The sequence below is a fragment of the Diadema antillarum genome, unplaced genomic scaffold (genome assembly GCF_040938485.1).
Source record: "Diadema antillarum isolate AM-2024a unplaced genomic scaffold, OU_Dant_1.0 seq00001666_RagTag, whole genome shotgun sequence".
Classification (NCBI taxonomy): domain Eukaryota; kingdom Metazoa; phylum Echinodermata; class Echinoidea; order Diadematoida; family Diadematidae; genus Diadema; species Diadema antillarum.
The window spans coordinates 173252-198261 of record NW_027272364.1 but is presented as its reverse complement, the minus strand read 5'-3'; the positions used below and the strand labels follow the sequence as shown (position 1 = coordinate 198261).

The window sequence follows — 25010 nt, the reverse complement described above, 5'->3', positions numbered from 1 at the left end:
GAAGAAAAAATTCACTATGGTCTTGCAATAGGATCTCACAGTGTGTGAATGATGGAGGGGCATGCAATAAGCATCAACTTATTGCTGATTGTACACTCGCCTTACCTGCTCCTCCCAGACTCACAAGTCTCATATAAAGTGATTATTTTGTCTCTTTCTGTCCTGTCTAGTCGCCTCAAGCCCAACCCCTCCTACCTCTCATCATCTCATCTCTTCCTGATTCCTTGACCTATCCCACTCTATCTCTCTCTTTCCTGTATATTTCAAACTCTACAAGCAGCATTGTCACCGACAAATAATTCTGCACATATTAGAGGACAGATCAATGCAGTCTTTAACGTCAATATAATGTGCAGTACACTCTGAACTTATCCTGTGTGTATGAGCTGCTCTCATATGAATCAGCAAAGCTGCAAAGAAAATACATAGATCATTTGGTAGAAAGCAGAAAATGAAATGTTGGGTAACACAGTCAAACATAGACTTTCATCACGTGTAAGGGATGAGCTGATGATGATTCATCAACTGGTAGGTGGGTTGAAGAAGAGATTGGGGTAGAATCTCAGCCCCTCCACTGACTCGTCTCGACACGCCTTGCCAACCTCCTCAGCTGCCATCAGTCTACCGTGGGAGAAAGAAGGAAGAGACACCATCAGGGAGGTGACCATAGCACACAGAGACATCACAGGAGGACAAAATTATGCCTAACTGGTTACTACAGCCAGTGAATGAGTGAATAGCTGATTCCTGTACAGTACACTTACACGACATGGGTTAAAACTGCCGACAAACTGCAGGAATTACAGAGAATCACATCATTGAACATGCATATTTTCAAATATTTATGTTTACTTGCTTGAGAGATAAACACAAGACATCATCAGCTGGGAATAAGAAAACCTAGTATGTTTACTAGTCCTTGAGTAGTCCATGTTAATGATGTTATCACTACAGATTTTGTCCAGTTTTCCTAAATGCTTTCTAAACTTAACATCAGATGTATCATTTCATTTGAATGCTTTATTTGTGTGAGAGACAAGCACATGTATTATCTGCAGGGAATAAGAAAACCTATCACTCTTTGAGTAGTCCATGCTGATGATGCTCTCATTGTAGTTTTGTCCACTTTTCCTAAATGCTTTCTAAACTCACGGACCTACAACAAACTTTACATCACATGTATCATTTCATTTGATTGATTCATTAGATTAGTTTTGCAATTCCTCATAATCCTCTAGAGGCCTTGACAACTCACCAAGAAATGCCTATCAAATATTTGTAGAGAAACACTGTTGCTGTGTTCAATTGTATGTGAATTATCATCTCACCTTCCTTTTGCCAACATCACTGACACTCCAGCAGTTTGGGCAAGTTCATCAGCACTTATTGAACCCAAGTTTTTCAGCTTCATGAGGCAAGGAAAAGGACAGGAACAAAGTTGGGCAAAGAATATGGAATGACATGGATCATAGATACAATGTGTTTCGACACATCTGTGAACATATACTAAACATGAATGTTGTAATAGATATTGCAGCTTTTCACAACATGCAGTGCACCGAGGACATGATCACAAGTGAAGCTCCCATGATTTGGGGTAGACTGTGGAGGGTCTTTTCATTTTGAGTTCCTTACAGCAAAAACAAGACATACAACAGTTACCAGTAAAAGGATCAGGCTTCACTTCTCATAAATGAACAAACCAGAGTGCAAATCTGATGTAATGTGAGCTAAAACTTGTGTCCCAAATGATTAACAGACACCGAATCTTCTTTCATGGTCCATCCTCAACGATAAGTAGCAGTTGTCCAATACCATATCAAACTACCAAGCTGTTAAGCCCATTTGGAAAGCACATATCAAGCTGTACTGGGGAGGGGGTGGAATGTGAAGGATATTGGAAGAAGGGTTCAGTACTCACCAGCTCTGCTGTCTCATTAATTGCGGCTTCCTCTCCCTGAGATACAGATTCCAGCACCATCACACCACTGGTGAATTTCCGTAACCTGGAAAGAGCAAATACATCTCAATGCTCAAAATGTGACTTCTTTTGACAATGCTCTTTTTAAAAATATAACTTCGGTTCAGGTTTAAGGTCCAGGTTTAAAGGCATAATTTACCATTTGCAGATGAAACAAGAACCTAGCATTAGTGCTTTAAAATAGTTCTAAAATGTGAGTTAGGGATAGAAACAACCACTGTAAAAATCTGAATCGGTAAAATCGATGTGAAGTATTGTTAAATATACAAAATGTGAACAATAGTTATAATAAAAATGTTTCCAGACTAAACCGCCTACAGTTACGGTTTACAGAGAAAAATACACATATATCTCCTTGTATTTTAGGCTTTATCGCGAAAATTTTATATGATAGGATGTTCTGTGGTACAACAGACCTACACATGTGCATTAAATGTCATATCTTGAAAATTTTTTAAATCACTGTTCCCAAAGGTAAAGAGGACCTTTAAGCCCTGACTGAGAAGGAAAGATTGTCAACTTGGGTTCAGTCACTCTGTACACAATTATAAGTGACAGACCAGGATATATACTTGCTCTTCACTGCTCTTTAATGATAGTTACATTTCTTCTGTGGAGTTCTCCAAAAGACAAAGGCATTTTGTGACCTAACTTGAGGCACTGTTTAATAGTAGACGGGTATACATATGGACTAACTTCAGGATAGAAATGAAACATTCGCCCTACAAACAAGATCCTCTTCTTTTCTTTGGAGTAACTAGATGATGTGCTAAACATTCAAGGACCTCAAAGGAGAATCCAAAAGTAATCTTACTCTTCACTCCAATATATGTAAATGTTGTTAATTATATCAAATATGCGTATCATTCTGCTGTCAAATGTCATTTGTCAGTGGAATTTGATAAAACTAGCACAGCTTTAGAGGAGGGATATAACTCTATGATGACAGAAACAGCACTGGGTGAAAAAATATAACTGATTTAATACCAAACTGGATAATTTCAACCCAGATGATGATAATGATGATGATGGAGGAGTAAGAGATAGAAAGAAAGTGAGAGTGATATTACAATACAAGGGTCATTCAATAAAGGTGATTCCATGATAACAAAGTCCAGGGGACCGGCAGTTTATTTTTGTTAAATTTGAATTTGTTTAAATAGGCAAAGTATATCAACATAATATAGATGATAATTTTGGGACCTTAATTTTTACCTTGTTGTAATGAGAATTTTGCTATAACTGTATTCGTTATAATAGGAATGTCCTGTATACTTTTTGACAGGGCATCACAGCAGTTGTTATTACCTGAGTGGAAGCCGCAGCCTCTCAAACTGCTGGCAGGCATCAATCAAGTCATCTGGCGACAGAAGCTGTGAAGAGACCACGACAGCATTTATTACTCTCACATCTGACTGAACACAAGCAACATGTATACTAAAAGAGGACTTCTTTCTCTCTTTCCTTCCTGCAGTCAGATAATCTAATAATACTCTGTGACTGATAAAGCACAGTGTTTCGTACATGTAGAAGTTCTAGCTCCACTTTGAATTAAAAAAACCCCAACAACATTAAACTTTCAAACAACAACAGCATGTTTAATGATTTTGATTCACCTCTTGACTTACTGTCATCCCAATGGCCACGACTTTCATAGTATTACTCTAGTTTCGGTTTTTAATAGAAGGAAGATTGATACATCTTTCTCTACAGACTATTCTCCTTTGATACAGACACAGAGCAGCTAATCACTTACCTCCATCCCTCGAGCTCTGTTTATTCTGCAGTACACATCAGTAATTGCCATCATACCTCCATTCTCCTACAGAGTGTAAGATCGCACAAACAAAGAGAAATATGAACACATCAATACTTCGGTAAAGTGTTCTTAGGATTTCACCCTTCAAGCACTAGAAGCCTAATATTTGTGGTTTGATATTTATTGTACGTGTTTCACAATGTAAAGAAGATGTTTTCTTTTATGTGAGCCATTTGTTGTCCACACATGATTGCTCATTTCAGTTGGAGAATTTTCAAAACTGCTGAAGTAATAACTAATTTACAACTCTTACATTTTTTAAAACTCTTGAATTGGCCACACAGATTAGAAGATTTAAGTACCAATTTCTATCTGAAATTGTTCAACATTTGTCAATTTCTGTTTTTTCTGTAGATTTTCTGAATTTCACCAGTTCCATCCAATCTCTCTCCAATATAGGATACATATTAGTCAAATTAAGAGTTGCCACTTTAATAAGAACAAGATGATGATTTCTGCAACAATATTTCCTGAGGACTTGATGGTTTCAGTGACAATGTTCACATGGATACCGTCTCCGGTAATTCTCTGACAAACAGAGGGGACCTTGCTGGGAGTAGTTCTCCTGTACTGAGCATCACCAGGATTGACATGTTGCTACATAGCATTTTTATCTCATCAAATATCACTAAATTGAGAGAACAGTGAGATCAATAATGACGATTTGCTGTGCAATGCATAGAAAAGATTAGTGCAAGTACAAGCTGTAGTAGAAGCAGCAGTAGTTGCAACAGTAGTAGCAGCAGTAGCACCAGGAGTAGTAGTAGTACATTGTAGTAGAAGTACACGTGTAGTAGTAGGAGTAGTAGTAGTAGTAGTAGTAGTAGTAGTAGTAGTAGTAGTAGTAGTAGTAGTAGAAGTAGTAGTAGTAGTAGCAGTAGTAGTAGTAGTAGTAGTAGTAGTAGTACAGTACTCTTCGCGTAATCGGGTATCGCTTAAACGGGTACTCCGTTTAATTGGGTAGTAATGTCAGAGTCAGTTCCAATGAACATTAAAATTACCTGATAATCAGGTTGCCACGTGTAGTAGTAGTAGTTACTAGTAGTAGTAGTAGTAGTAGAAGTAGTAGTAGTAGTAGTAGTAGTAGTAGTAGTAGTAGTAGTAGTAGTAGTAGTAGTAGTACAGTACTCTCCGCGTAATCGGGTATCGCTTAAACGGGTACTCCGTTTAATTGGGTAGTAATGTCAGAGTCAGTTCCAATGCACATTAAAATTACCTGATAATCGGGTTGCCTCTCTGCATAAACGGGTAAATAATTTTCTTCTAATCTAATTTACACCCACATTTTATCACATATAACACTTTAAGAAATCATGCATGTCAAATTTTCCACGGCTAATCGCATTCCCTGCTTAATTTACAAAGAAAACCGATCATTTGGGGAGTGATTAAACATGAAAACACATGTACACGTACCAACTTGCCACACGTAAACGAACATTACACATGTAGCTGGCACTCAAAATTGCATAGACAGACAGGAGTTGAACACACTTGCGCTCCTCCCTTGCTCCGCAACAACATTCACAATACGAAAATTTTACAACGAAAATCAGGCCATGCACCAGCTTCATAATTTTGCTTTTCCCCAGTCAATTCTCGAAAAGTAACCCGACGTTCTACGTTACTAGTGCACGCAAAGAGACGTGTTCATTTCGGAAAACACATGCGTGTTAGCGAGGACTCTATACGTCAAACGACAAAGTTTTTTGAAGACATATTTGTCCATAAAAAAAGTGTAAATTATTGCTGGTGACTGAGCACATGTAAGATATGTATAATGTGCAATGCAAGTACGCGTGTTAAGCATACACTTGTACAGTGTAGGTGCTTGGTGCAGTGTACAATGCATATGAATACACATTGTGTGTGTCCATTGTGAATGAGACACGTGTTCTTCTGTTAAAAGGGCATTGTACCGGTTTTATATTTTTTTATATGTTGTTCTTTTAATTCTAAAAGACCTAGCTGTGCAAACAGAATCAAAATTTCATAACGATTTAGTCCGTAATTTCATGTTGAAAATCAAAATTTTTGGGCGAGAATTATGCTAATGAGCTGACGAGCCCGGATGTCGTGATGTCACAGGTGCCAAATGTTTCACTGATTACAAGCCCTCGCATACGCGTGCGTTAAATCGTGCCGAGTAGCAGACGACGCTTAGGCCCAATTTAGCTAGCAGGCGGCACTTGTGTACTGTCCTATCCATGCAGCTGTCTCAAATTTCGCTGAACCAAATCGCACCAAAATTACAGGATATACTTCTGAGCATATTTCAAAATACCGTATTATATTTAAACGAAATCGGTAATCAAGAAGTATCAATATTGACGCTGAATTTCAAGTTGTCACTAAAAAAAAACATTTTCACAAAATTGGCAAAATATTAAAATGACATGTTTGTCACAAATGTATTGAATGTTTACCTTCCTTGACCTATGTTTAATTGGATGAATAGGAGAGCATGTACTTGGGGATTTAAGAACTTTAACTTGACTTTGACCATTTCATAAGTTTATGCACTGAGTAATTTTCAAGGTATGGAGAAAAAGCGCAATTTCTGTATTGAACAGTAATTTGTTATCATTTTCATCTGGCCTTTGATTTATAAGAGAAGCACTGTCAGGCAGAACATACATAAATTCAGCATGTACTAAGTTTCAAGATAACTTGAGCCACTTCCGAGATATGGAGAAAAAAGTAAGTTCAGCACTTTCACTTGATCTTTGACCTTTTGACCTTTGACCTTCTTGGCAAAAAAAAATCCCAGAGAATCTCTATTGGGTTAGACATGCATACATCAAGTTTAAAAAAAAAAAATATCCTGCTGGCATTGCATAAATATAAGGAAAATAGTAAGATTTTGAAGTATTGCCCTTGACCTTTGACCCCTGACCTTTGACCCCATGAACCCTAAATTCCCTAGATAACCACTGCCAGTCAGTAGATGCATATACACTATGTTCCATGAAGATACCTTGAACAATTTCCAAGATACAGAGAAAAAAGTGAAATTTTAACATTTTACTTGACCTTTTGACCTCATGACCCCAAACTTTCACCAGAGAATCTTAATTGGGTAGTACATGTATACACTAAGTTTCAAGAAAATATCTTCAGGCATTGCATAGATATGGGGGAAATTATAAAATTTTAAGCATTTGACCTTGACCTTTTGACCTTTGACCTTGAGCATGTGCACCCAAAAGTTAATAGGCACAACTTCACCCCCTAATACACATACATGCCAAGTTTCATTAGGATACCTCAAAAGGTTTTGGTAGTTACCCTGTCCACAAAATTCATTACGGACGGACGGAAGGACGGACGGACGGACGGACGGACGGACGGACGGACGGACAAACTCACTCTTCGCGAGAGATCTTGGTAAACGCGATATGCACAATCTAGAACTGAAGTTAGCCGACTAGTGCTGTGCGAACGGGGAATTTATGCGGGAACTACATTTTCATCTGGCCTTTGACCCTAAAATTCATAAGATAATCACTTTCAGGTAGAACATGCATAAATATGCAGTAAGTTCCACGATAAATTGAGCCACTTCCGAGATATGGAGGAAAAAGTTAGTTCAGCACTTTCACTTGATCTTTGACCTTTTGACCTTTGAGGTAAAAAAAAAAGAAAAAAAAAACTCTCCAGAGAATTTCTATTAGGTTACACATGCATACACCAAGTGTAAAAAAAAATAATAATAATCCTGCTGGCATTGCATGAACATGAGGGAAATAGTAAAATTTTGAAGTGTTGCACTTGACCTTTGACCCCTGACCTTTGACCCCATGAACCCTACATTCTCTAGATAATCACTGCCAGTCAGTACATGTATATACTATGTTCCATGAAGATACCTTGAACAATTTTCCAATTTACAGAAAAAAAAAGAAGTTTTAATACTTTTACTCGACCTTTTGACCTTTGACCTTATGACCCAAACTTTCACCAGAGAATAAAAATGTCATGATTTTAGCGATTTGTGTGATTTATGAACTTTATTTTTCATTCAACTTAGCTCAAATAATTTATAAATTGATTTTTTGCTCCCGATTACTTGAAAGATTTGTCTCATGATATTAGATGGCTAACTTCAGTCTGTGCGTGCGCAGGCAAGTAGGGCTACTACGCCGCGATCACTCGTTTAGTCGTACCGAGCAAATTGTTTTTAGCGACGACAGGAAAGTCGACAACTTCACTTACGCTTCTCAACTTGCCATTTGGTTCCAATTAGCGTGAGCAAGTGGACATGAGTCATAAAATACTTCTTGTGATTTTGGTGCAATTTGGTTGGGTGAATTTTGAGATATCTACATGGATACGGAAGTACTCTAGCACTATGCCTACACCAGCGCTTGGATCGCGAAGCGGTGGCACTGTTTGTATCTACGTGGTCGGGCCACTCTTCCGAGGTATGGGTCCTACTAAAACTAGATCTAAGTTAGTCCTTGGTGTTAATACGACCACCATGAGATTTATCTCGACCACAAAAACATTGAAAATCCATAAAGCAGATACCTTACCTGCAAAATTCAGCACAGAAACAACAGGGCCTGCAGCACAAGGGCCTCTAGCGGCAACGCTAGACCTTGGAGTCTGGACTTTCATCTGGACTTTCTTCAAGTTCTGGCAGCAGGGGTATGTATTGCACACTAAACGTTTACGCTGTGCCTGTTATTAGCGCTGTGCACGTACAGCTGTCGACGGAGCGGCGAGTAGAATCTTCTCGGTCCTTGACTGCTCACTAGTCCTAGTCCTAGTTCTAGTCTAGAGTCTATATGTACTGAGTGCCGTTTTCTTCTAACTAGGCGTAAACCGTGATTGCCGTTGACTATTTTTTGGATTTAGATTTTAAGAATCACTCAGTCCTCATCTTCGTTAGATAGTTTGAACTGTGATGTCGAACCATTATCGCTCATCATCAATGCATAGTTAGTGCAATGTTACTTACAGACAGTTTTCTATGGGCAGCACGTTCGGACAATGATGCCAATTTCATTTTGCATATCTGGAATATTCCCCACAAATTTGATCTAAATAAAAAGCTTTTGAAGAGATTCCTTGTAAAAATTAATAAATATTGTTTAACATGTTTATTTCAGCTCCATATTGCAATCTTACTAAATAACAGTTTTTGCAGTACTTCGTGTGAGATTTCATCAGTAAATTGACATGTGTAGAACTTTTCTAGTTCGTTTTGCTAAAGTCGGAGGTTGGCACCTGTGACGTATGCCAAATTTTGTGGATCGTTCCTTGGCTTGCTCGTTTTCATTTTTTTCAAAAAATCATTACAGGCTTATCCTGGGTTTTAGAATCCTCTCTTTCCAGTTGTAGGCATCAAAAAATGTAGATTAGAATTATCAGACAAGTAGAAAATGTCAGTACAGGTTTCTTTTAATAGGGTACTCCGCTTAATCGGGTAAGAAACACTCTGCCCGAGCCTACCCAATTATGTGGAGAGTACTGTAGTAGTAGTAGTAGGAGAAGTAGTAGCAGTACAGGTAGTAGTGCTGATAGTAGCAGTAACAGTACTAGTATTTGAATAGTGGCTGTAATGTGTACAATGTGTACAAACTGGGAATTTTACATCCTGCCTTCCAAGAAATTGATAAAACAAATACTAGTAAATGTACTCTAGCAATTGCTTCTAGCGTCATACACAGTCTTATAAGCTGACAACTGAGAAGATAGCAGATTACAAGCAAATTTGAAAGAAACGAGAGCAGAGCTTTTGACATCTCTACACACCTCTACAGGCGACGTCAGGACATCTGCCAGCTGCCTTGCCAGTTCCTCATGGTACTTCAGCCCTGAGCCGTGGGTCTCCCTCGTCACGGGGTTGGCTATGCCAAGACTCAGCAGGTAGGACTTGAATTTCACCGTCTGGGCACGGATAAATCAACAACACATCTATCAAGTACAGTGTACCCCTTTTGCTTTAGCTATCTAAATTGACACATAAAAACATATCAGAAAAAAAAGAAACTTTATCTTCAAGATTTGGCCAAGGTAAAAATATTGATTTCATACTCTATACATCCAAAAGTTTCTCAATGTTTCATTGGCTATCCATGCATTATGTTGTTTAAAAAGGAAATAAACTGGCCTCTACATTCTGTCTCCTGTCAGGTAGACACTCAAATGATTCACCCAAACAATGACCAGTTTGCTGACAAGATTTCTCCATTTGTCATCTGCACACAACAATGACTTTGTCAGCATATAAACACCTATGCTCTATGTAGAATATCATGACTTCACTCTTTCTCAAAAGAAACACTTCTTTTTTTTCTTGCTCTTGATTGCAAAATAATATGGAGTAGAATCCTTCACAAAGTTTGAAAATCATTTCAGTTTGGTCTTTCCATGTGTAAAGTGAATGTACAGTTTTATACTCAAGAAAGTTTATCACCACAAATCTATGATAGAAAATCAAATAACTTTCAAACAATCATATCTTTCTTATCGTTGTCTGACTTTGCTCAAGTTTGCCAAGTTTGCATTAGCCACTCCCTTTATCTAAATTTCCTCTCTCTGTCAGGTAACTCACACAAATCTACACACTCTATAGAGTACTGTAGTGTGATGTCATAGCCATTCGTTGGCATGGAAACTGGTTATAAACAATCTCACATAACCTGAATATCTGTGAACACACTAACCATTGTGCTTGTACCCAGTTCCAACACAATGCCCGAAGCCTTGTGCAAGGGTATTTTGTGAGAAACCAGCACTGAGCTTTAACCAAAGACTGTACGGCATCGTCACTTCAGTACTTTATTGCCTTACTATACTATGATCCGATACCAAATGAGGTGAACTTCCAACAAATATTGAATGAATGATTACATAAACATTACACTGGATCCTACAGGAGTTATTGTAACGTTGCATGCAAAACAAGGAGTTCAAAACACAAAATATTGACCACACCTGAGCAACACATATATTCTATCTTCAGTGTACCTCAGATCAGACTTTTTCTAAACCTTGTGAGGAATATATACCTTGATATGCCATATCCATACACCAAGTCTGATGAAAACAATCAGATTTCTCTGCACTACTGCAAATGCAGCAGAAATTTTGAAGACACACTCACTTTCATCTTTACTTTCAGCTCTTTGCTGAATTTTATTCCATGTCTTATCAGTAAACTGTTATAACTACAATGTCTGTTGACTGTACTGTCATATTTCACATGTGCAACAACAACAACAATAATAATAATAACTAGAGAGGGGCCGTCAAAGGCGGCAGACCCACGCCTAAGTACAAAGTCGGAGTAAACATAATGTGCATTCGGTCATCTACCAGAATTCGGCCACTTAATTGCCAGTGTGCTTTATCACCAGCCAGTGAGGCCACTTAATTGCTATCACCAGCCAAGATCGTACACTGAAGTGTACGATCTTTGGTTCTACAGTCACATCACACGCAAATCACATCATTACACATACGGTATTAACACTCATTCACGTACAGGAAAGTCCTTAAGTCTCCTCCAAAAATCCATCGAAAATCCCAAATTCCACCGTCAAAAGTGCAGAATCGGAACTTTTCCAAGCGCGCGCGAATTAAGTCCAGTTTTAAGAGTATTGTCTACGCGACAGGTCGCGGAAAAAGCGCTAAAAATCGAGAAATACGCCGTTTTCTTGCGGGATATTTTGATTATAGCAAGCCGAGAGTGTGATGATATCAAAGGTCGTATGAGTGTACGATCTTTGATGGTATCCACAAAAGCGCAAAAGAAAAACAAAATTTACGTACCCCCTAGGCAATTACCCCTATGATTAGTGTCTACGGGAATTATTCAATGCAAGGGTTGAATGCAAATGTCTACTGCACCAGTATTCGGCCACCAACGAGCGCCGCAACGTCCCCGGTGCAATTTTGCACCAACAGTGTAGAGCGCGATGCATTTTCAGCGGCCTTGCACACGCATTGACATTGAGCACGCATATCGTGCAGTGTGACTGCGACCGAGCAAAATGCTCCTCCAACGAAAAAAACAATCAATGTTAATTTGAAAAATCATCAAAATACGGGCCAGTTTGTGATGACGGAGAACGAACTTTCATAAATCTAGAAGGACATAGTCCCTCAAATAGGCCTAAACGTAAATTTCGGAATTCTTACGAACATTTGAGCAGCGAAGTCGGATCGTTGGGGAGTTTATGTTTTCGTATGGTAGCGGAAAATCGCAAAGTGAGAAACGGGAAATTTTCGGAATGGTCACTATACCATGGGGTCAAAACTTCAAGGTCACACAGAATTTGCAAGGGTCAACCGATTATCACCAAAATCTAATCGATTCTTTCCTGCCATTATCCAAACATCCCCATAACATTTCGTGCAAATCCGTTTACCCGTTCTCTTGTTATCTTGTACACAAACAAACAAACAAACAAACAAACAAACAAATAAACAAACAAACAAACAAACAAACATACGGAACCCTTTACATAACCCCCTGCCGATTTTCATCGGCGTGGGTAACAACTATTTCTTATTGAGCGCTTTTACAGGACCTGATCAAGGCACTGTACATACATCAACATACAACATTCACAAAGTGTAGGAACAACATAATTACAATTGAAACAGTTCAGTCTTGAGTTTCCTTCTATACATTTCTTCTGAATTACATACTGTAAAAGTGGATATTTTCGTGTGACTAATTTTTCGCACTCGGCCGGGTAAGAAGAGTTTCGCGTGATTTTAATTCCGCGGGATCAAGACATCAACTACGGGAACATATAGCAAGCAAAATTATTTGCATGCTTTTATTTTCGCGCTTGTTTCTGGTTGCGCGAAATGCGCGAACATTTCAACACCGCGAAAATTTCCAATTTTACAATACATAGGTGGAGTTGCTTTGGTAGACAACAGACAACAGATCCAGCGTATGAAAATGTACGTTCGAAAGCTTTGGTTTTTGCTTGTGGGAATTGTAGGCCTGTCTTATCATTTTGTGACCGGAGTTGATATCTGGACATTTGATGAAACTTTTATTCTAACTGTTTGAGTTCTTGCACTCAAAATAAATAAATAAATAAAAGAATAAACATTTTGACAGATGAAATGATGGCAACCTTTGCTCTGAGGCATAAAATGGCACATATTTTTTGTTGACATTACCTCATCATCCGTTATGTCTCCTTGCTTTTCTTTGATCTTGTTTGCGATGACCTTTGTCAGGTCTACCATCTCCTTTGCCTGTATGAGAGTAGGTGGGCGGAGGTGAGAGATATTCATACACAGGAGACCATACATGCATGGATGCAGAGTTTATTTCAAGAGCAAAGCAATTAAGTAGCATACGTGAATACAGTCTAATAACATGCATACTGACTTGATATATATTTTGGATACACATCAATAAGAACTGAAAAAATTTAAGTATAATGGTAAATGGAGCAAAAACAATATTTGTGAAATATTTTCTATAGAAGCCAATACATAGAGGACCTGGGAAAATTAGAAGTACACAGAAATAAAAGTGTACAACTTGTATCAATCTACAAACTGGCAGTACATTTCAGAAGCTTGATTCATTCTCAAGACACTCAAGTATATTTTGGAAACATGCATTCTACAAGATGGATACACACACACACACACACACTGACATCTTTTTTTTTCACTATTCATCCATGGTTTCAGTTTCATTTTGACTGACTTGCATTGCACTTTAAATTTATTCTGTATTTCCAAAAGGGAGAGGTAAACATTTGGAATTGTTCTACATAGAACACATACATTGCCGTCAAAAATTTAATCATCTATTTTAGGTTTGTAGCACTGGAATTCAAATGGTAGAGCACTAAAACACATGCATATCCTCGATACACCTGAAAGCTCAAAACAGAATCATTGTTTTCTTTTAAAATGCTGGAAATATATACCCAATACAAATGGGGCATAAATTATCAGTTTTACATACCTCAGGTACTTGAGGTTTAGAATATGACAGATGAGATTTATTACATGTCTCTTTCTTTATTTCTAACAGGAACAACAAATTATCATCAACAACAGATATTGATTGTTTCCATTAACTTGCATTAAGTTTAATCTTACCTTGGTCATGAGCTTGTTCAAATCTTCAAATGCCTATTGAAAAGAGAAAGGTGCAAATGCAAGATACGACAAACAAAGCGGTGTAACAGATGCAATCAGAGGCCTACTGGCTGTATAAAGATGAGAGCAAAATGCCAGTCAAGTGTTTCATGGGTTGAACATCAAACTGTAAATTATGTCTTCCCTTCGTTTGACTACGCTCTGACAGAAAGGAGACTTCCATTGTGGTGGATGCACGTTTAGCAGTCCAATGCTCTTACACTGACAATCCTTTACCCTGTTCCCTGCCTGATTGTGAAATCTCTACAGATTTTACACATCTACCAGGTTCCCATAGACAGAGGGTTAAAGGTGGCTGCAGTATATATGCAGATTATCAGCACTACCAACATGAAAGAAAATAACTTTGACATGTAGATAACAATGCTTGCATAATGATGTTATACCCTCCATGAATGGTGTAAAAATTATCATTTCTATACACTTCGGGGTTAATAGAATGTAACATTTAAGAGTCATTATTTGTCCCTTTATCTAGCAGAAACAACTGTATCAACAAATTACTAAGTTGACTGATAACATGTAGATAACAATACTTTACAATGATGTTACATACTTTTGAAAATATTCTGAAGTACAAAAAAAAAAAGTATTTATATGTACATATATTTCAAAGAGATAGATTTAGGACATATCGGGTCTAAAAACTTGACCTTCAATTCTAAGACATGTCCAACATCTCTCATGAACCCACATCTTTAACCACGTTACCTTGGTGATATTTTGATCTGTCTCTTTCCTCTTCTCCTCAAGCTTTCGCTCGATACCCACGATGCCTTTGTGGATGGAACGGGGCTGCAAACAGAGAAAGCATCCAAACTCTGCTGAATATTTCTCTTCCTGTTCTTGAAACTTTCATTTTCAATCTGTTCTCGACCACAACAACTACTGTATATGCCCAGTGCTAATGATCAGGACTTCCTGACAATCTTGTGAATGGTTAAATCGCCACTGTCAGGTACAGTATTAAATAGAGAAAAGTTTGTGTCCACGTCACATTCATGTTGAGATCAGAGTTAATATTTTTGTGCATTTTCAAATTCGCAAAACGCGACTCACAAAATCTATGAATATAAAAACCTCACAAAATATTCAGCGTATTCAGTAATCAATGCGTTCATTACATTAGAGGAAACCAAAGCCCAAATACAAATGTGGATTGAGTGAAAGCAGCAAAATTAGTCGAGCATATCACTGAAAGTTTATGGTAAATCAGACAATTGATTGAAAAGTTATGAATATTTAAAGTTTTGGTGACATCATCACTGGATGAGGAGACTACTACACTTCATGATGTCATAATGGACAACAAAGAAAATATAGAGGATTTTCAATATATTTTTACTTTTCTAGCATGATAAAGAGCAGTTGACTTACCTCTTTCAGAAAACAGGGGGAATAATATTACCTTTAACATACATGTATGTCAGTAACAAAGCAGATGGCATGTGTACATTTCATGAAAATTCAATTTTGTGGAATTCTCTTTTTATTTTCTTTGTACTGTTGTCCAAAATTAAATGACGTCCTGGGGTCATTACATTATCTACTACGATCATCCCTTAGGATGCTCTTCTTTTTTGATATGTAAATCTGGTATGCTTTCTTCCAGTCCATTTCCCAGTCACCTACCTGAGCTGTGGGTTTTGCTGGCTGGGCGGCAGGCATGAATTCCCACAGTCTTCGGCACAGCTGCTCCGACAAGCACCTGAAAAACTGTCAAATTACACGTGGGAGGTGTCAGTATGTGTTCACTTGCAAGATAGCTCATGGCCAAATAGATGGGTGTATTTCAGTATTCGAACATGAGTAAGGTTCCTCTTTCTGTCTGTGTCTTATATGCATGGTACATGTGTGGGTTGGCATGTGGCATTAATATCTCATCTCCTCACTGGAAAGCTTGCAGCTGAATGGGATTTGGAAAAAAAAAAAAGATCCCCAAAAGAAAATCTGCATTACATTGGAGGTTTGGGAGCTTTGCCATGTATCAAAGGACATTAACATTGACAATGCTATTGTTCTTGAACATATCTGTATGTGAAAATATAGGCAAGTACAGTGTAAGGCTAGGTTTCCGCTTAAAACTTCACATTTCTCACTTTTTATTGCCCACTGCTCATATTGTTGGGTGAGAATGAGAAGAGCGTTAAGGTGCCTCGAACACTATGACTTTAGAGGCAACTCAACGTCCTTCTCATTCTCACCTGACGATATCTAGTGCAAGGTACTGACAGTGACTTCCTAAATCATGATTATACACACAAACATCAATGAACGATAATGAGAAAACCTACTTCAGTCAAACCTGCCTTCGACCACCTGTCTATAGCAGCTGACTGCTGTATATGGCCACCAAAAATAAAAATTCCCTCCCGAGAAAAAGCCATGTTCGAGACCATGTCTAGTATTAGTGAACATACCCTTCTATAATGGCCACTTTTTTTGTCTCCCTGAAGTGCCGCTATAGACAGGCTTAACTGTACTTACTTCTGTCTTGCCTGCCTCTTTGAAGGAGAGTCTGATGTAAGTGTTGACACTGCTCATTGCTGGTCCTGGCGCCTTGTTGGGAGGGGCAGGTTGGAGGTGGATGACCACTTTGGGACTAGCAGGTCACATGTACGTAATTGGAAAATTGAAATGGAAAGAGATAGTGAAAAATTGGATACTCTCAAAACAACCCAAAAACATAATGCCTCCAGCGACACTTTGTGGTAGAGGCATAAAAACGCATATTTCATAATTCATCACCCGATATGTCATACGGATCTACAAACAGATTTCATTTACCGAAGTTCTCATATATCTACATACAATACAAATAAATGAAAAGGTATATTTTCAGCATTTGTGCAAGCACAGTAGAAATCTCATCTGTTCTCATTGGAGTATTGGAGTTTTCTTTACACACATTTTACAAGCACAACACATACATCACTACATGCTAGATTTACAACATGGCACACACAGGTAATTGAGAACGCAAAGCCAAGAAGGTTTTGTCTTTGTAGGAGTAGCAGTGTACACTGCACAATGGATTTTCGGCAAAGAGAATTCCAACAGAATAGGTCTGCTAAGTTTAGCAGAACTGAAAAGATGGAATAAGTGCTCAGACACACTTATGTAGTACCGTAAACCGGAGTGGCTTTGGACAAATTTGAACTATTTTTATTAATATCTTCATTAAGAACAAAGGAATTCTGGGGTTAATGTGGGGGTTAACAAGTACTAATAAAGAGGATATCATGCCATATAGAGATTTCTTCAGTTTATTCTATTTTATGCTAATTTTTTTTGGTCAAAGTTTGTCCAAAGTGCCCCCGGGGTTCGGGGCAACTTTGGACAACTATAGCGACCTTGTCAATATACTCTGCAGGATTGTTGAGTGTCTAAGGAGAAACTCCCTATGGGGGTAGTTTTGACTACTAACAAGTTTTTTAAAAAGTTTTAACAACTTTAACAAGTTGAAATGTTTCATAACAACCAGCAAATATGACTTACAAAATACAACAAAAAAATACACATTAATGAATTATACATTGTGTATGGTGGTTTTTAGAAGCAAAATTCTGCAGTAATGAACATGTGAAGAATTTCAGTTTAAAGCTGATAGGCATTCACAGATATTTGCTTGCACAATTTTTCAAGATACTAGTACTAGAATTACTGGTGCCCCTACATTTGAAAATCTGAATTTTCAAAAAACCTAAATATTTATTATAGTTTAGAACAAAAATTAAAAAGGATGCTACTTAAACAAGGCACTGCATAAATTTTCTTGCAATTAGGATAGTAAGTAACTTTGATCACATGGATAGTGAGGTATTATACAATGTACGTGTACCATCATTGAGTTGTCAAATTCTACAGATGTTAATAAGGTAAACTACTATTTAAATGGGTCATGGATCATTTTCATGTCATTTCAAAGAATAATTTGGGGTTTTACCCCAAGAAATGCATGTACACATGAGGTTGGCCAGATTCAAGTACTGGGGTATGTAGTTCTACAAGAAAATTTCGTAATTTTCTTTGAATGATGTTCATTGTAACTTTAGGTCAGTTTGAAATGTTTGCAAAATAATGCATTTTTTTTTTAATGCCTTTGGAAAGAAAGAACAAAATTGTGTCTACTGGAAACACAAGGTTTTTATTGGCCCTAGTTATCACAAATTTAAAGCCAATGTCTATTGGAAATACAAAGTTTTCCTTGCCCTAGGAATCACAAAAGTAAAACCAAATACAGGAAATATTTGCTTAAATTCTTGGACCTAGGTTCACAAACTGAAAACCAATGTCTACTGGAAATCTTGTGTGCCTGTGTGCCAATTGTTCAGTCTGTTACACAAAGTCCCTCTTTTAACGTTAAATTCTGCACATGCTTTCCTGATCGACATTCCATTTTTGCAAGCATTCACAGCATCTTTTATGCTTTCTTCTGAAGAGTTTCTATAGTCTCTTGACCCAGATCGTCTTTTACATGATCTCCCCATCCTAACTAATTATTTCATCTGTAAAAGAAAGAAAAGACATTGCATAGCCGTCGAACATTTGGTACTTTTGTGGTGTCCAAAGTCACCCCGTAAGTGACCCCAAATCCAGGGGTGAAATTGGACATGACCTATTTTGAAATTTGTAAGGGTGGTCAGGTATCCTGAGTATACAGGTGGGTTCATGACCACTTCATGTTCACTATCCAACGAATAGGCTTAAGCTTCCATAGTTCTGTATTCCTAGAGTACCAAAAGTTCGACAGCCACAAAATTCAAGCATTCCATGGACCCTGCAAAGAAAAAACCAAAAAACATATAAGGTAATGCAATACACAAGAGAAGTGCAGTCATTCAAATATTCACATATCCCCCTTTCATAACCTACAGAAATATTTTCAGAAAACCCAACAGCAAAACAAATGTAAGTGAAACGATCTTTTTTTTCTGAAATGTCCAAAGTCACCCGCCTGTCCAATGTCCCCCCAGTTTACGGTAGGAGCTTTGTAAGTGCAACGTGCCAGGTTCATTATCATCATACATTTCTTTGTGTGTGCCTTTTTTCAGTTGTAATGCTGGATCCAATCCCTGGATCAATAGCAAAACATGTATATATTACGTGCAATATATTTAACATTTAACACATGTTGATAAACATTTGACAAACAGTAATGATTGAATAAAGGCTGCAATAGAATGCACTCGAAGCAACTCTAAATTTAGAATATTTGTGGTGTGGAAATTGGAGTGAATTTCTAGGGAATGAGAGCTCTAAAAAAAAAATTATTTGGGAGAGATGTTGAAGTATGTTCTACATTATTGTCATCCACAAAATTACAAGTATGGGATTTCACTAAAATTGACCTGGTGAAAAAAAAAAAATCCTCTTGCAAATGATCTACAGGTAGTCACACAAGCTAGATATTGATGTGCTGCTGCCCTTTATGCTGCCCTGTTCTTCAGCATCCCTACAGGGGTTTATTCATCTTATTATTATAATAATTATTATCATCATTACCATCTTTATGATCACTATCAATTTTACTATCATTATTATTATTGTTGTCATTATCATTATCATTACATGTATTATCAATATTATCACAATCTGTTATCACTTCAAAGATTATCACAATGCTCATGGTAACAAGGAAAAGTAGAAATTACGCGGTGCGTAATATATGTCCCCGCCGGAAGTAGCATTTTGTAACAAAATGTGCAATATAGGTAAAAAATCAAGGTCAAAGGTCAAAGAAGTCAAAGGTTAAAGAAGTCAAAGGTCAAAATTCTGTGTAGAAGTGTTGAAGCCCTCACCTAGTGCCATCACATAAAGCAAACGGAATCGAAATCGGGTTAGAAATGGCGAAGGAGTAGCATTTTGTAGCAAAATGTACAATACAGGTCAAAAAATCAAGGTCAAAGGTCAAAGAAGTCAAAGGTCAAAATTCTGTGTAGAAGTTTTGAAGCCCTCACCTAGTGCCATCACATAAAGCAAACGGAATCGAAATCGGGTTAGAAATGGCATTTTGTAGCAAAATGTACAATACAGGTCAAAAATCAAGGTCAAAGGTCAAAGAAGTCAAAAGTCAAAATTCTGTGTAGAAGTTTTGAAGCCCTCACCGAGTGCCATCACATAAAGCAAACGGAATCAAAATCGGGTTAGAAATGGCGAAGGAGTAGCATTTTGTAGCAAAATGTACGATATAGGTCAAAGGTCAAGGTCAAAGGTCACGACTGAAATTCTGTGTAGAAGTTTCAAAGCTCCCATGTAGTGCTATCATATGAAGCAAACAGAATCAAAATTGGCTCATAAATGACAGAGAAGTAGCAAATTGAAGATTTTGATCACACACGGACGCACACACGGACGCACACACGGACGCACACACGGACACACGGACGGACGGACGGACGGACGGACACACGGACACACACACGTACGGAGCCCGTTTCATAGTCCCCTGCTCGAACTCGTTCGGCGGGGACAATAATCATGCTTTACATTACAAGCAGCAGCAAAATATGTTCTGTATGGGGTGGGGAATGTATGCAAGATTTGTGGATCTTACCTTTTACCAGATTTTTCTGGATCTTCTTCAGCATAGATGACTAGGCCAAGGTGCAGTCCTATCACTCCCTGTCAAAGAGCAAAGATGAAACAACATGCAGCATGCAACTATGAAACACTTTCACTGTTTTAAAAGTCAGAAATGGTTTCTTTCAAATGCAGTGTGTTACATGTTTTGTATTTCATGTTCCTATCATAATATCATTTCCAATTACACAGTTATAACAGGAATAAACAACTTTGAATCATAAATTTTAAAAAAGAAGATATGTTGATAGTATCGAAGAATTACCAAAAAAGTTCTTGTAAGAGGCTTCCCTCACTAGGTATATATGATTACATAATAGTGACTGAGCTAATCACGAAAATTATGACCTTGAATATGTGACTGAACAGTAGAGAGAGAGAGAGAGAGAGAGAGAAGAGAGATAATGATGAAGGGCAAGCAATGAAGGCTGAACAGTTATGAGTTTTGAAATCTCTGCCTGTAGTCTGTCGGAATTGTTTAAAAAAAAATTATTCATTTATCTATTCAGTATTCTTTACTCAGGGTAGCCCCATCAGTGGTTTATACACTGCTATTCTTTGGGACCCTGTAGCAAAATAACAAAGCAAAATCAATTCAAAATACGCAGAGTAACAAATCTTGGATATCCTGTTGTACAGAGCAATATAGCGATGCTGTGTGTAAGAAATAAGTATTTGCTGTGAATACAGAAATTCATTACATTAAAAAATTGTGGGAACATATTCAACGAATGAATTTTCAAATGCCGTGCCTTGGCATATTGAGATGTCCTATTGTCTTGTTCTCATCATCCACAGGCAGAATGGAATATGGTCAAGAGGAATGCTACCATGATTTACAGCAACTGACATATTTCAATGCACAACTCTGGAACATTCACATATGAGTAGAATATTCTGTCCTCTTAATCTTTCCGTATTTCTCAAATAATATACCACAGTTTATGGGCAAAATCTTTGAGAAAAACATAATTGGAAAGCATTAGGAGCTTAAACATGATTTTTCTGATGCAGAAGCCAAACAAGATACCAAATTCAGTGATAAATCTGCAAGATGAACAAACTGTCACTTCAATATCTGGTTTTCTAAATTGGTAGCTTTCTAAATAAATTAACTAAGTCTTAAACACTTCAACAACAAGAAGGTACTGGATACGTCTCACTAATCTATCCTGGCCGATTACGGTAAAATTCTGCTGAAAGAAACTAGCAATAACACCAATACTATTATTCCATATGTCTATTTTTTTTTAATAGCATGTTAAAATGCTTTTTTTTCTGCAGAATTTGAAAAGGTATGGCAGATTTCAATCCTTCACTATTTGAAGAACTTGAAAGCCTGTGACATACAGCATTTTCATCTCATGATGTAGTTTGTTTTTTGTTCTGCAATGAACAAAAGAACAATCAGAACTATCACACACACATTTCATAATTTAGCATTTCACGAGTCACACAACATTGCACTATTAAACTGCCCATGTAGTTTCTTCATGGTTTGTTTGTTTTGCTCATCAGGCGATAGGTTTGTTGTTAGCTGTCAAATGTGGACTGACAAACAGCATATAAAGAGTATGAAGCATAAATTTCCAATATTCTGATACAACAGGGATATTCACATGAGTCTGGTATTGAGACTAACCTGGCTCTGCACTGTGTCCTTCCATAGGAGTCTGTGAGTTGTCACGATGGCAATTCCATAGTCAAATTGGGTCTGAAATAGAAAAACAACAGTCATTTCATCTCCTTACTATGTGATAAGTACTATACTTACTATGTGCGATAAATGAGAGGCCTTGCGTGCTTGCATAGTCTGGCCTTAATCCATCTCTGTCTAGTAAAAAAAAAAAAAAAAAAAAAAAAAAAAAAAAAAAAAAAAAATCAGCCTTGTCCAGCCTCACTGGCCAAGGGTTGCCACTGGTTCCCCAGTAAATACAATTTCTTATTTTAAACTTTGTGTAAAACACAAGCAAGCAAGCAAGCCCCCCCCCCCCCAAAAAAAAATAAAATAAAATAAAATATATGTAAAACTAGTGTGCCCCCTTTGTCCCATTTTATTATCAGAATTGCCCTTGGGCACTTTACAGCGATACACATACCAAGGAAGGCGAGATAAACAAGATACGAGGTGAAAATGGAATATCAACAATAGATTCAGAAGAAAAAAAACCTCGAAATGTCGCTATGGTCACTGGTATGCCTCCGCCATAATGCATGGTTCTCCTAATACCTAATAGGTCTATAGTATAATGTCTTGACATGTGTGATGACAGTTTCACATAATTGGCAAAATAGTAAAATGACAGATTTGTCATAATTATGTGCTGAATGTTCACTTTCCTTGAACTAGGTTTAAAGGGAACGCAAACCCAAACAGCAATGTGGATTGAGTGAAAGCAGTAACATTAGTAGCACACGTCAGTGAAAGTTTGAGGAAAATCGGGCAATAGGTGCAAAAGTTATGAATTTTTAAAGTTTTGGTGTTGGAACTGCTGGGTAAGGAGACTACTGGAGGTTATGACGTATGAGTGGACTACAATATAAAGAAAATATAAAGAGAATTCAATAAAAATTCATTTTTCATGAAAATCACACATTCCATCAACTTGATACTGACATGTGGTAAGGGTAGCACTGTGACTTATTCCCCCTGCTTTCTGAAAGCGGTTAGTCAAGTACTCTTTCATTTTGCTAGAAAAGTGAATTTTTGTGGAATTCCTTTTATATTTTCTTTATATTGTTGTCTGCTCATACGTCATAACCTGTAGTAGCTTCCATGATGCACTCACAGTCACATATGCACAACTACAAGTGTTACCCCGGGGCGCTCCTTCACAGTTATACTTAAAGGACAAGTTCACCTTCATAAACATAAGGATTGAGAAAATGCAACAATATTAGTAGAACACATCAGTGAAAGTTTGAGGAAAATTGGACAATCGATGCAAAAGTTATGAATTTTTTAAATTTTTGTGTTGGAACCGCTGGATGAGGAGACTACTACAGCTTGTGAGTCATATGCGTACAACAGTATAAAGAAAATATAAAAGAAAATTCAACATATTTTCACTTTTTTCGCATAATAAAAGAGCAATTGACTTGCCTCTTTCTAAAGGCAGGGGGAATAATATTACCCATAACATTTATCGGTAACGAGTCAGGGGAATGTGTACTTTTTTCAAAAGATGGAATTTTGTGAAATTCTCTTTATATTTTCCTTATATTGTTGTACACATGTGACATCTAAGTTATTCATACACTGCAGTAGTCTTCTCATCCAGCGGGTACTGCACAAAAACTTCAAAAATTCATAACTTTTGAACGGATTGTCTGATTTTCCTCAAACTTTGAATGATGTGTTCTACTAATGTTGCTACATCCTCTCAATCCTTATGTTTATGAAGGTGAACTTGTCCTTTAATACTTCACGTTCAGGCTGGTCGCAGATAACTCACACCAGATACGAATGTACAATGATACTAGAATGTCTAACTCCTACCTTGCTCACACGTAGACACTCTTCTCTAGCCAAACACACACACACACACACACACACACACACACTAACTATATACTACAACCCCTGTTTGATAATTTTTAATCAGGCCTATACTAGCTAGACCACATCTGTTTCAAGTAAAAGTAGAGTTTAACGCTAGGGCCTAATGTCGATGTTAGCCCTCTAGCTAGGGGTAGGCTCTAACGTTAACATTGTGTTATCTGTTAATAGGTCTATGCGTCTACAACAACAGTCATGTCATTTAGATCTAAGTTTTAGTAGTAGTGTAAGTGTTAGATTCCCTCTTCATATTATTAGAAGAAAAGTATTGTTAGACAAAGCAATATTACGAGTACCTGGTATCACTGCCACTGGGTAATCAGGGGCGGATCCAGGGAGGACCGCAACCGGCGCACGCCCCCCCTTTATTTTTTGTTGAAACAAAAGAAATAAAAAGAAAAAAATGGGGGGAGGGGTGCGTGCGCCCCCCCCCCCCCCCTTTAATTTTGTAAACGCGCCCCCTCTTTACGAAATTCCTGGATTCGCCCCTGGTAATCACACTAGCCACTATCAACTTGAACAAAAGAATGGCTCTGCAAGATTTCAGAGCATTTTTTTTCTCATAGTCACGTATAGACTCTATTCCCTACCATTTGACTGTTCAATTTTTTTGTGTTTGATATACTGAGTAGCCGAAATTCTATTGCCCCATCTATTGAAATATATGTTGGAAAAGGTATCAATCACACCAGCAGCGCCAGCGCAGGGAATAATGCAAGGTAAACCTTGAATCTCGTCCACACCAGCACCAAGATAACACACCTTCTGCATTCCATCATATAAACGAACACCATGCTGTTGCTTCACGAAAGTTTCATGGGGAAGTAGTGCGTCATTTGTCCACTCAAACCTATCCATCTTGCCGCAAACAGAGGAAGACGCACCACGCATCTACTGTTGACAATTCTTTGGGT

The 25010-nt window shown here is 37.7% G+C and overlaps 1 protein-coding gene across 1 annotated transcript; it reads right to left on the bottom strand.

The window, feature by feature from the left end:
• Nucleotides 1–415: 415 nt before the first annotated feature.
• LOC139711535 (vacuolar protein-sorting-associated protein 36-like) lies at nt 416–24990 on the bottom strand. The gene is made up of 14 exons (XM_071623412.1): nt 24859–24990; nt 22180–22251; nt 20512–20579; nt 16443–16557; nt 15588–15671; nt 14667–14750; nt 13896–13928; nt 12954–13031; nt 9561–9695; nt 3738–3803; nt 3290–3354; nt 1922–2006; nt 1329–1405; nt 416–621 (listed from the first exon to the last, which is right to left on the bottom strand). Exons 1-14 carry the CDS (start codon nt 24985–24987, stop codon nt 522–524), a joined length of 1191 nt encoding a protein of 396 aa, XP_071479513.1. The 5' UTR covers nt 24988–24990; the 3' UTR covers nt 416–521.
• Nucleotides 24991–25010: the final 20 nt, after the last annotated feature.

Coding starts and splice junctions, on each gene's coding strand:
- LOC139711535 (XM_071623412.1), bottom strand. CDS start 24,987: ATGCGTGGTGCGTCTTCCTCTGTTTGCGGCAAGATGGATAGGTTTGAG. Junction 20,580..22,179: donor AGGACACAGTGCAGAGCCAG/GTTAGTCTCAAT, acceptor GCTCTTTGACAG/GGAGTGATAGGACTGCACCT. Junction 14,751..15,587: donor CAGCAAAACCCACAGCTCAG/GTAGGTGACTGG, acceptor CTCTGTTTGCAG/CCCCGTTCCATCCACAAAGG.